The sequence below is a fragment of the Pseudorasbora parva genome, chromosome 14 (assembly GCF_024679245.1).
Source record: "Pseudorasbora parva isolate DD20220531a chromosome 14, ASM2467924v1, whole genome shotgun sequence".
NCBI lineage: Eukaryota > Metazoa > Chordata > Actinopteri > Cypriniformes > Gobionidae > Pseudorasbora > Pseudorasbora parva.
Window position 1 is genome coordinate 18,661,356 of NC_090185.1, and position 13,603 is coordinate 18,674,958.

Sequence of the window (13,603 nt, forward strand, 5' to 3'; positions counted from 1 at the left end):
TGCAGCTTGGTCATTTGGCAACATGATTGGTATAAAAAGAACCTATCAGAGTGACAGTGTCTCTCAGAAGTCAAGATGTGCAGAGGATCACATATTCCCCAAATGCTGCAGCAAAAAATAGTGGAGCAATATCAGATAGGAGTTTCTTAGAGAAAAATTGGAAAAAGTTTGACGTTATCATCATCTACATTGCATTATATCGTGAATCTGGAACACTTTCTGTGTGTAAGTTTCAAGGATGGAAAACCATACTGGATGCTCGTGATCTTTGGGCCCTTAGACGGCACAGCATCACATACAGGAATGCTACTGTAATGGAAATCACAACAAGGGCTCAGGAATACTTCCAGAAAACATTGTTGGTGAACACAATCCACCGTGCCATTCTTCAACATATGCTCTCATCCAGACGTCGTCTCTTTCAGGGAAGACCTTGCATTTTCCAACATGACAAAAACATACTGACAAATACTGCATCAATTACAACATTATGGCTGCTTAGAAGAAGGATCCAGGTACTGTAATGGCCAGCCGGCAGTCCAGGGGTCTCATTTATACAATTTTGCGCAGATTTCATCCTAAAAGTGTACGTAATTACAAAAAAATTCAGAATTATAAAACCATGCGTACACCAGAAGCTGCGCATAAGTAACAAAAAATGTACACAGTTAAAATGTACTTTGTGAGAAGTGTACATATTTCACACTTTAAAAAGAGTGATTTTAACTCCCAAACGGAGGGAGTTATGTATACATTTTATGAGTGTTAAATTTGACTCGAATTGATTTAAATGTACCCTGGCTTTTTTGCTGTGGGAATCCTCATTCTTTCATTATTTGTGATGAAACATAAAACTAATAAACACTATATACACATATAAACACAATATAAACATAAGTGGTTTTGTGCTTTGATTGGCATTATTTTATCCAACACAATCACATGATTCAGAACCTACACCATGCATCAAGCAAAGACAATCATCTGTCATATTACAGACAAATTATGCATAGCCTATTCAATTATGACTCATCTTCAGCATCCATAGCTTTTTTATCTTCAGGATCTCCATGTTGAAAATATAATATTACAAATGTAAATATATATATATATATATATATATATATATATATATATATATATATATATATATATATATATATATATATATATATATATATATATATATATATAGTGAACTTGTCTTTATTACAACATGAATGGTTTTATTCTGCAATAATATTATTATTCCTATTATTACATGGCTAATTAACAAAGAAATATATGGCCATGATACTCTTATTTGATTTATAAATCAAAGCATGCAGCGGGTTTTTCCTCTATTTATTTATTCCTTAGGAAAGGATTTCCTTCATCCAGAGAAAATTATTGCCTCCATTCAAGAGGAAAATTTATTAGATGTAAAGAAAAAAGTTCACAAAAAAGGTTCATATTTGTTCAATGTTTATTAAACTTTCCCGTCACACATTTCAGAAATACAACACCATAAGAAAGCACAGACCATCACCTTATCCACTATTCATCTACAGACATGAACTGATTTAATTAATGAATATCAGCCTCATCTTCAGCATCCATACAGCTTGTTGATCCTCAGGATGTCAGTTTTGGACATTCCCTGCCTTTGTCCGATTACCACAGTATCATCAGGAATGGGAGTGATGGTTTCCTTCCAGGGCTGGATGGAGAAGGCTGTGTTTCCATAGTGCATGATAGAGCCGTAGTCGTATGGAGTGTTTTGGTTGTTGGTGTTCTGTTTCTGGAAGTTGTAGGCCATAGCAGGGGAGATGTTCTCCCAGTTGATTTTGACATACTGGTCACGATCGCTCCTGGTTTGCTCGTGGTAGAAGCCCAGGGCATGATTGAGCTCATGTTGTACGATGCCATTGTAAACACAGCCGTTCCTGTTGAGGGAGACCACCTGTTTGCCACCAGTTCTTCCTAAAGAAGAGAAGCACCTGAAAGGAGAGAGGAATAAAGGGGTTACATGTTGATTCTTTTTTTAATTAAAGCCTGTTAAATGTTTCTTGTTGGTATTGTGTGATTGTTCTCACCCATCTTTGTTCTCAATGCTGATGTAGTCGGTCTGAGTTGATCTAGCCACAAAGCGGATGCAGGTTTTGCTATTAAAGGTCGACATGGCGTTCGTAATCACTGATTTGTCATAATTAGCTGCAAAAAGGAACCACAGGTTTAAAATGTTGTCTAAATGAATCATAGATATATTCAATGAATGAAGGAGATTCACGTACAGAATTCATTGCTCACTATGTAAGGGACCTCCACTAAGTTGTTAGAGTTTTTCTTCCAGAAACAGTTGTTGTTGAGGCAGTAGAGAGCATTTCTGGTTTTAGGAAACACCAGATCTCCTTCAATCAAGACTTCAGAAGATCCTGAGTTAAAAAGAAAAGTATTGATGAAATAGCAGAACATATTTATACATGTTGACTATGTTGTAGCACTATTTTGTGAAACCATAGATATCAAGGCGCCTGACCATTGTTGGACTCCAAAATCCTTGTAGTGATGTCCACAGTTTCAGGCTCCTATAGTGGTAGAAATAGAGAAGTTTAAGACAATTCATTTGAGGACTGTTAATCATTTAAGGGAGAGACTAGACACGATCTTACCATGAGAGGAGACGCCTGAGAGATGCCAAACAGCAGCAGCAGAACGGAGAGGGAGGCTCTTGTGTCCATGTTGCCTCAGTGTGTGGAGATGTTCAGGATGCTCCTGTGCTGAGGTTTGATGCCTGTGAGCTGTTCTGTCTGGACTTTATAGTCACCTGAATAGGTGGGTCTACTGGGGGATTATATAGGGTCTTAGTGTCCAGAGACTAAAATGTTTACCTACAGGGAGGAAACTCTGACCTCGCCTGTTGGTCCAAAATCTTGCTAAATCAGACAATACAGTTCAGTTTAAGATATTAATTGGTTTAACACTTAATGCTGTAATTCTAGTTTTATTAAGGGCCTCAAAACTGTTTTACCATCAAACCGTGTGTCCACAGAACTTGAAGTGTTTAAAAGCAAATCTGTAACCTCTTTTTAAGAACTGCATACTTCTTGCTGTCTAGTCCAAGTAGTCGGTTTTCATGCACTAAACATTGTGAGATCTGATCTTTGGCTCAAGCTGTTCTTCTTTTCATCACGCTTATGTCTCTTACTTGATCTAAACCAACTACTCTGGTCATTTAGTCTTTTGAAAGTTATGTTTCAGTTGTATGATTCACTTCTCTAGATTGGAGATCTAAATGTTTAATTCTACATGCACCCTAATATACAGTGAGAATAATTAAAATATGCTCATTCTTTTGGTATCAGAATATATTTAAATTGGGGTACCAAAGTGAATTCCTTTTGGCTAAGACATAAATATATGTTTTTACTGACCTAAAGTCAGTGTGGGACAGTACATACTAAATTTTAATAATGAAGGAAAAAACACACATAATTAACATACACTCAGCTGATAATGAAACAATTACAACCCCGATTCCTAAAAAGTTGAGACACTGTACAAATTGTGAATAAAAAGGAATGTAATAATTTACAAATCTCATAAACTTATATTTTATATTCGCAATAGAATATAGATAACATATCAAATGTTAAAAGTGAGACATTTTGAAATGTCATGCCAAATATTAGCTCATTTTGGATTTCATGAGAGCTACAGATTCCAAAAAAGTTGGAACAGTTAGCAATAAGAGGAGGGAAAAGAACATGAGAAAAGAAGATGAGAAACAGCTGGAGGACCAATTTGCAACTTGGTCATTTGGCAACATGATTGGTATAAAAAGAACCTATCAGAGTGACAGTGTCTCTCAGAAGTCAAGATGTGCAGAGGATCACATATTCCCCAAATGCTACAGCGAAAAATAGTGGAGCAATATCAGATAGGAGTTTCATAGAGAAAAACTGCAAAGAGTTTGGAGTTATCATCATCTACATTGCATAATATCACCCAAAGATTCAGAGAATCTGGAATAATCTCTGTGTTTAAGGGTCAAGGATGGAAAACCATACTGGATGCTCGTGATCTTTTGGCCCTTAGACAGCACAGCATCACATACAGGAATGCTACTGTAATGGAAATCACAACAAGGGCTCAGGAATACTTCCAGAAAACATTGTCGGTGAACACAATCCACTGTGCCATTCTTCAACATATGCTCTCATCCAGACGTCATCTCTTTCAGGGAAGACCTTGCATTTTCCAACATGACAATGCCAGACCACATACTGCATCAATTACAACATCATGGCTGCTTAGAAGAAGGATCCGGGTACTGAAATAGCCAGCCGGCAGTCCAGATCTTTCACCCTCAGAAAACATGTGGCGCATCATATAGATGAAGATGTGAGAAAGAAGACCTAAGACAGTTGAGCAATTAGAAGCCTGTATTTGACAAGAATGGGACAACATTCATATTCCTAAGCTTAAACAACTTGTCTCCTCAGTCCCCAGATGTTTGCAGACTGTTGTAAAAAGAAGAAAGTTGCCTTATCACAACTTTTTTTAGATGTGTTGATGCCATGAAATTTAACTTATTTTTCCCTTAAAATTATACATTTTCTCAGTTTAAACATTTGATGTTTAATCTTTGTTGTATTCTGAATAAAATATTGCAATTTGAAACTTTGTCATGGTTCATGAATTCGTTGTCTCACTCTTGTGCGTATGTAAGTGTCTCTCGCTGCGTCCCAATTCGCCTCTTTATACTACGTCCTAAAAGTATGTACTCTTTTTGTGAAGAAAAAGTATATACTTTTGAGTGTGTAGCAGAAAAGTATGCAAGCTTTGGGACATACTACTTCTCCATCTTTAACGGACTGCATCCCGTCACCGTTTATCTGCCCTGTCAATCATTGTCAGATTCGTCACACCCTTACGAAACAAAAATATATTGCAGTATATTGGAAAATATCATGCAATACATTAGGCAATATATATTCACATATATGGGATTTAATATTTATATTCTCCAATATATTGCAATATATGAAATCGGCAATCATTTGTATATTTTGCAATATATTACAGGAATATATAATATATTGTATAATACCATCAATATATTATTCCATGTATTTATAATATATTTCAAGTAATATATTGGTAAATATATTTTCCTTTCGTAAGGGCAGTTCAAATCCTCCACATTAAGTTTAATCTCCTACCGTATCGGAGAGAAATGTAGCCGCTCGTTGATCTGCCATTTGTGGGTCTTTAACGCAGAGACTCTCCTCGTGTGTTTGCAGTTTAAATATAATGATGCATTTAAAAGTTAATGGCCAAACGTGTCATTACAAAAGTTCACAATGCTGCTGCAGGTGAAATATAATGTGGACAACACTGAATAAATATATTTCTGTCAGGTTAAATATTGATAGTTGGTCACTCAAACCCCTTTATTTAAACTTCTCTACTTAACCGTCGAACTCGCACATCTGTCATGTTTGTAGTTTTTTAAGGCTTTTTATCCGCGTTTGTTGTTCTAATTGAATCCTCGCCAACTTGCAGTGGGTTGTGGGCAATATCAGCCGTTAGAGTGCACATCGATCCATGCTTCGAATTCAGACCGGAAATAGTAAACCATCCGGGAATCTTTGGAATACTCTTTTCAACATACTACGATTTGGGACATACTAATTCTATTTTCGAATACTATTTAGGATGAATAGTATGCGAATTGGGACCAAGGTCTGTGTTGGGGCGGAGCCGCTCCTTGACTGATCATTGTTTCCACCTGCCTCAGCTGATCAGCGCACCAGCTGCAGATCATCATCTCACCCTATATAGACTGCATTCTACAGAGCGTTGTTTGGATGTTCCCTGTGTCCCGCCTGTTCCTGTGTTTCTCCTGCTGTTGCCTGTGTCCTGAGTGTTCGCCGCCGCCGCCGCCGCCGCCGTCGTCGTCGTCGTCGTCATCTCCATCATCATCTCCATCTCCATCATCATCTCCATCATCATCTCCATCATCATCATCTCCATCATCATCATCTCCATCATCATCATCATCTCCATCATCATCTCCATCATCATCTCCATCATCATCATCATCCATCCATCCATCATCATGTGATGGACAGGCCGAGGCTTTGTGAAGCACTGAAACAGTTGAAGCAAATGTGCCGAAGCATCGAAACAACACCCGACACCCGTCTCCATGACACCATCTAGTGGACACTTGCATACTGATCTGAAATGACAGTGATCTACTACTGTATGTTAAAAACAAAACAAAAAAACACGTTTTTAACATCTGGCTCACAACTACTTGGTTTTGTAACCTGTAGCCTCCTCATTGTAAATAACTTTTTTTTTTTTTTTTGTTTGTTTGTTTTTTGTCATGAAAAATTAAGATTATTAAAAGAACTAAAGCCACAATGTGTCATTTGTTACATACAATTTTTATTCAAAAATTTGAATTGCTCTGAAGGACAACTTTTAGTTAGTTAACTTTATATTTATTATATATAATTTTTCCAGCCTTTGAAAAAAAATATCTTACAAGACACTTTTTGCTAGCATGCATAAATATTTTTTAGCAAGTACATACAAATGAGGGAAAATTACTGAAAATTAAGTTAATAGATCATGCATTCTGGGCCAATACAATACACACATACCACTTAATGTGGTGTTTCCAAATGGAAATGGTCCCACACCATAACCTAGTAGGCTACGACATCTCTTATGTGGAGCCTCCATATCACTTAAGAATATCTTCTATATCTATAATTCTATATATTTTATATTATATATCTATAATTCTAATTTAGCCTATATCTATCCTAACTCTCTGTCGCTGTTTATACCTATCAGTCAATATATCGTTTAAATCTAGCGTAAATATAACTAACCAAAGTGCACTATACATCTCACTTGTAAAATCTACACAAAATGTATCCTCCCACAAATCCCATTAAGTGAAGATGGATAAACTTCACTTTTAAACTGTGGGAATGAGGTTCATTCAGATGTGTGATGAAACACCTGATGAAACACTTCGGTGCTTCATTTAGCGGTAGTCACGTGACATCGGTGTGTCGAATCACAGTTCGGAGCAGCGTTTCGGCATCCGCGCTTCGGGATCTCGACACAGCATCGAAACGTCAGGTAGTGATGGGCAGACCGAGGCTTCGTGAAGCACTGAAACAGTTGAAGCAAATGTGCCGAAGCTTCGAAACAACACCCGACACTCGTCTCCATGACGCCATCTAGTGGACACTTGCGTGTATTTATCTGAAATAACCTTGACAGTGATCTACTACAAGCAAAACAAAACAAAAAAACTACTTGGCTTTGTAACCTGTAGCCTCCTCATTGTAAATAACTTTAGTCTTTTGTTTTTGTTTTTGTTTTGTCATGAAAAATTAAGATTATTAAAAAAATAAAATGTGTCATTTAAGTGCACTATAAATCTCACTTAAATCACAAAATGTATCTTCTCTCACAAAACCCATAAGGTGAAGATGGATTATCTTCACTTTTAAACTGTGGGGAATGAGGTTCATTCAGATGTGTGACTGTGTGGTTTGTTCCTGTCCCTTTTAATCTAAGCCGTTTCGACAGGCGCACCTGATGAAACACTTCGGTGCTTCGTTTAGCGGTAGTCACGTGACATCGGTGTGTCGAATCACAGTTCGGAGCAGCGTTTCGAAACATCTGCGCTTCGGGATCTCGACACAGTGTCGAAACGTCAGGTTCGCGTCAGCCATCTCTTACGTCAGGTTCGCGTCAGCCATCCCTATCATCATCCACCTTCTTCTTAGTGATGGGCAGGCCGAGGTTTTGTGAAGCACTGAAACAGTTGAAGCAAATGTGCTGAAGCACCCGGCACCCGTCTCCAGGACGCCATCTAGTGGACATTTGCATGTATTGATCTGAAATAACCTTGACAGTGATGTTTTTTTTTTTTTTAAATGTTTTTAACATCTCTACTACTTTGTTTTGTAACATGTATGTTATATATTAAACAACACATTAATTTTTATATTAATTTTATATTAATTTATATATTAAAAATATATTAATTTTTTGTCATGAAAAATGAATAATTTAATCATTTAAATAAATACACCCACAAATTAATATGTCAGTTGTTACATAACATTTTTATTCAAAAATATTAATCTCTCTGCTGTTGAAAGACTTAGTCGACTTTTTTCTTTTTTTACATATAATTTCTCCAGCCTTTGAAAAAAATCCTCTAACAAGGGACACTTGTTGCTGGCATGTACAAATATTTTTTAGCAAGTACATAAATGACGGAAAATTACTGCTATAACTAAATGTATCTCTCACAAAACCCACGAGGCAAAGATGGATTTAATTCACTTTCAAACTGTGGGGAATTAGGTTCATATTGTGATGTGTGACTGTGTTTTTTCTTCCCGCCTCTTTCAATCAAAGCAGTTTCGAAAGGCGCACCTGATGAAACACTTTGAAGATTTATTTAGCGGCAGTCACGTGACATTGGTGTTTCGAATCACAGTTCGGATCAGTGTTTCGAAACATCTGCGCTTTGGAATCTCGACACAGCGTCGAAACATCAGTTTCGCGTCAGCCATCCCTACTTCTTCTTCCAACCGCCAGAGGTCTGGGTTGTCTGCAGCGTCCCTGAGCTACCAAGCTCTTTTCCAATGCTCTGGATCTCTGTCATCGTCTGTGATGTTATTCTCATTAAAGAGACCCTTTACTTGCACTTGAACCTTCCTTCTAGAATCATTACAGAACGCTCTGACCAAGATGGATTCAGTGAGTTCAAGGAATATCTCTGAGTTTTTTGTCGCACAGCAGTGTGCCCAGACCACGGCTGATTCCCCCGCTCCTGCCACCACTAGCCATCAACATGAACCACGCTTACCGCCACCGGAGTGTTATTCGGGTGAGACTAAATATTGCTTTCCTGTCTAAGTGTTCTATGTTTTTAGCTCTACAACCTCTGACTTTCAGTACGGAAGCGTCTAAAGTGGCGTTTGTTCTCACGTTGCTGACGGGGAGAGCGGCCTTGTGGGGGACGACGGTGTGGGAGAATCAACATCGCTGCTGTTCCTCGTTCCAGGTGCTGAAGATGCAACGGGTGTTTGACCAAGCGGTAACGGGAAGGGAGGCAGCTCACCAACTTGCCGATCTTCGCCAGGGTAACCGCTCAGTCTCTGACTTTTCCAACGAGTTTCGCACCCTGGCCGGCGAGTGCAAATGGAACGAGGAAGCACAGTTGGACATGTTCCTGCATGGGCTGGCTGACCACATCCAGAAGGAGATCTTCACCTTGGACTTACCGGAGAAGATCGATGGACTCATCGAACTGGCGTTGAGGGTGGATTTCCATCTCAGCCGGCTGGAACAGCGACCCAGGATGGGTTTTCAGTCTCGGAGTATTGAATGCTGATTGACTGTATTGGAAGGCTACTGTCGGGTGGGATCTCCATGGAGAAGACCTCATCCTCTACTCTCCTTCCGGTAAGACTGCTGTGGACAGCCTGGACTCCCACCTGTCAAGCCCTTCTGGACTCTGGCACTGAAGGTAATTTTATGGATTTATGTTTGGCACGCAATCTGGGTTTACCCATCACTCACCTCAAGAACACCATATCTGTCAGCATACTCAGTGGTCAAGAACTTCCATTTATCATGCTCCCCACAGGTCCCCTGAAACTCATCACATCTGGCAATCACACAGAACAGATCTCATTTCTTCTCTTGGACTCACCCCTGGCTCCCGGGGTCCTCGGTCATCCCTGGCTGATCCAGTATTGCCCCAGGGTTGACTGAGGACACAACTCTGTGTCATCTTGGAGCACTAAATGTTATGAGTCCTGTCTTGTATCTGCTTGTCTGTCTGTGTCCTGTTCTGTTTTTCAGAGTGAGGCAGCACATTTTTCTAACATGCCCTCGGAGTACCTCGACCTGAAGGAAGTGTTCAGTAAGTCCCAGGCTGCTTCTCTTACTCCACATCGTCCCTATGTCTGTGGTATAGATTTACTTCCAGGTAAGTCTCCGCCTAGAGGCAAGCTTTAATTTCTTTCTGCCCCAGAGAGGGAGGACATGGAGAAAAATATTTCTGATTCCCTAGCCTCTGAATTCATCCGCCCTTCCTCTTCTCCAGCAGGGCCAGGGTTCTTTTTTGTGGGTAAGAAGGATGGCACTCTGTGACCTTGCATTGACTACCGAGGACTAAACAACAGCACGGATAAGAATACTTATCCTTTGCCGTTAATGTCTTCAGCTTTCGAGAGGTTGCAGGGAGCATCTATCTTTACAAAATTGGACTTGCGTAACGCTTATCATTTGGTTCGCATCAGGAAGGGGGATGAATGGAAAACTGCTTTTAACACCCCCAGGGGCCATTTTGAATATTTGGTGATGCCATTCGGGCTATCCAACTGCCCAGCGGTTTTCCAAGCACTCGTCAATGATGTGTTGAGAGACATGTTTGATCAGTTTATATATGTTTACCTGGCTGACATATTGATTTTTCTTCGTCTCTCAGGAACATATTCAACACGTCAGACGAGTTCTTCAGAGGTTGCTAGAGAATGGCCTTTTTGTCAAGGCGGAGAAATGCACTTTTCATGCACAGTCTGTTCCTTTCCTAGAATATATATCGTCTCGTCTGAGGGAGTGCATATGGACCCTGACCAGGTTAAGGCTGTGGTAGATTAGCCAAGTCCAGATTCCCGTAAGGCCCTACAGAGGTTTCTGGGGGTTTACTTCTATCTGCGTTTTATTCGCAACTTCAGCCAACTAGCCACACCTCTGACCGCCTTGACCTCTCCCAGAACTACATTCAGGCGGTCTAATAGCTCATGAGCTCATGTTGTTTCAGATTGGTAAATAATTGCTGTATTTACCAATCTGAAAAGTTGCTTTGTTTCGGCTCTCATCGTCCAGTTCTATCCTAACGCTCTGCTTCAGACGATAAGATACATCCTTGCAAGTTTTTGTCACATCGTCTGTCATCTGCCGAACGTAACTAGGGCATTGGTAATACAGAATTGTTGGGTGTCAAGTTAGCATTGGAAGAGTGGTGTCATTGGTTAGAAGGGTCGGAGTACCTTTTATAGTTTGGACCGGTCACAAGAACCTTGAATATATTAGATCTGCCAAAAGACTTATAATTCCAGCCAGGCTCGGTGGGCACTTTTTTCGGACGTTTTGACTTTTCTCTCTCGTACCGTCCCCTGGTCTAAGAATATCAAACCCGATTCTTTATCTCGCATTTTTGATCCTTCCGAATGCCGGTTACTCCAGAGTGCATTTTTCCAGAGAAGATAGTTATCTCTGCACTCACATGGGAGGTCGAATCGAAGGTCAAATTGGCCTTTGAAGAGGTAATGCCTCCGCCTGGTTGCCCACCGAGTTGATTATTTCTACAGGAGAAGTTACGGTCTGAAGTCATTCAGTGTGGTCACTGTTCCAACATTGCTTGCCATCCAGGAGTAAATGCACTTGCAGTTTAATAAAGCAATGATTCTGGTGGCCATTTATGGCTCACGACATCTGCAGTTTTGTCTTGGCTTGCTCAATTTGTGCCGTTGGTAAGACACCTAACCGACCTCCTGATGGGCTACTTCAGCCGCTGGTGATTCCTTCGAGACCCTGGTCTCACATAGCGCTAGATTTTGTCACCGCCCTCCCGCCCTCTAATGACATGATGGTCGTTATGACTGTAGTGGACTGGTTCTCGAAGAGAGCGCATTTTATTACCATGCCCAAATTACCCTCAGCCAAGAAGACAGCGGGGGCTGTTGTAGACCACGTCTTTCGGTTACATAGACTCCCGATGGACGTGGTCTCTGACAGAGGTTCCCAATTTGTGTCCAATTTTTGGAGAGACTTTTGTAAGTTACTAGGGGCGACAGTTAGCCTGTCTTCGGGTTATCACCCCCAAAGCAATGGTCAAACTAAGCGAGCCAATCAGGATCTGGAGAGAATGTTGCGATGTTTGGTGTCCAAGAATCCTTCATCGTGGAGTCAACAACTCTCTATGGTTGAATACGCTCATAACGCGTTACCAGTGTCATCCATGGGCCTTTCCCCTTTTGAGTGTAATCTAGGTTACCAGCCACCTATTTTTCCTAGTCTTGATTCCGAAGTGGTGGTCCCCTCCACTCAAGCCTTTGTCCAGAGGTGCCACCGACATGGACAAGAGCCTGTGAGACTCTGCTCCAGGTAGGGATGTGCTCTAAGGCTAAAGCCGATCGCCACCGGTCTAAGCCTCCCGTATACGTCGTGGGTCAAAAAGTGTGGCTTTCTACTAAGAACATTCTGCTCCACTCCGTGTCTAATAAACTTGCTCCCAAACTTGCTCTGAAACTTGCGGCCCATTTACTGTCACTAAGATCATTAGTCCGGTGGCAGTCCGTCTCTTCCTCAAACTTCTTCCGGCGTACAGGAGAATTCACCCCGCCTTTCATGTATCCAAATTGAAACCTGTTTTTCATTCCCACCCAAACCCGCCAGTACCAGTTCCCCCACCACCGCGACTCGTAGATGGGGAACCTACTTATTCAGTTAATCTTATTATGGTCTCGAGACGGAGGGGACGCGGTTTCCAGTACCTGTTGGACTGGGAAGGTTACTAACGGAGGAGAGAAGTTGGGTTCCTGCTAGGGACATCCTGGACCACTCCCTTATCGATGATTACAATCAACAGGTAGGTTCTCCTGGGAGGACGCTCCTATGAGGAAGGGTACTGTCACAGTTTATGAATTCGTTGTCTCAATCTTGTGTATGTATGTGTCTGTGTTGGCAGAGCCACTGCTTGGCTGATCATTGTTTCCACCTGCCGCAGCTGATCAGCGCACCAGCTGCAGATCATCATCTCACCCTATTTAGACTCACTGCATTCTACCTGTCTTTGTCAGAGCGTTGTTTGGATGTTCCCTATGCTCTGCCTGTTTTTGTGTTTCTCCTGCCTTTGCCTGTGTCCTGAGTGTTCTTCGTCGTCGTCGTCGTCGTCGTCGTCGTCTTCGTCTTCATTATCATCTACCTTCTTCTTCCTTGCGCCAGAGGTCTGGGTTGTCTGCAGCGTCCCTGTGCTGCCAAGCTCTTGCAACGCTCTGGATCTGCATCTCTCAGTCAATGTCTGTGCTGTTATTCTCAATAAAGAGACCTTTTACTTGCACTTGAATCCTGCCTTCTATTATCATTACAAACTTCCACATCATTGTATTCTGTTTTTTATTGACAATTTGTACAGTGTCCCAACTTTTTGGAATTGGGTTTGTACATACAATATTAGCAGTTCACTTTTTATTGGAAAAATTAAGGATTTTATTTCGATTTGAGTTAATTGTATTGCTTTGTGTGAAAAACTTAACATTTCATTATTTTTAATGCTTTTGCTGCCATATAAATTGCTAAAATATTTTTTTGGCAAGGCAAGTAAAATTCCAGCAGAAAAATCTGTTGAGCCCTGCTCATTCTGGGGAATCCTCATTCTTTCATTATTTGTGATGAAACATAAAACTAATAAACAATATATAAACATAAACGTAAGTGGTTTTGTGCTTTGATTGGCATTATTTTATCCAACACAATCACATGATTCAGAACCTACACCATG

General features: G+C 40.6%; 1 protein-coding gene across 2 annotated transcripts; it reads right to left on the reverse strand.

Moving 5' to 3' along the window:
* Positions 1-1,588: 1,588 nt before the first annotated feature.
* LOC137039476 (hatching enzyme 1.2-like) lies at positions 1,589-2,787 on the reverse strand. 2 transcript variants are annotated; one of them, XM_067414783.1, is made up of 5 exons: positions 2,652-2,787; positions 2,519-2,567; positions 2,274-2,414; positions 2,076-2,193; positions 1,589-1,979 (listed from the first exon to the last, which is right to left on the reverse strand). In XM_067414783.1, the coding sequence occupies exons 1-5, from the start codon at positions 2,718-2,720 to the stop codon at positions 1,589-1,591; spliced, it is 768 nt and encodes a 255-aa protein (XP_067270884.1). In that variant the 5' UTR covers positions 2,721-2,787. The 2 variants fall into 2 exon arrangements, with proteins under 2 accessions (XP_067270884.1, XP_067270885.1); XM_067414784.1 differs by having other exon boundaries at positions 2,637-2,720.
* Between the last annotated feature and the right edge of the window lie 10,816 nt (positions 2,788-13,603).

Coding starts and splice junctions, on each gene's coding strand:
- LOC137039476 (XM_067414784.1), bottom strand. CDS start 2,720: ATGGACACAAGAGCCTCCCTCTCCGTTCTGCTGCTGCTGTTTGGCATC. Junction 2,194..2,273: donor CATAGTGAGCAATGAATTCT/GTACGTGAATCT, acceptor TCCTTTTTGCAG/CTAATTATGACAAATCAGTG. Junction 1,980..2,075: donor AGCATTGAGAACAAAGATGG/GTGAGAACAATC, acceptor CTCTCCTTTCAG/GTGCTTCTCTTCTTTAGGAA.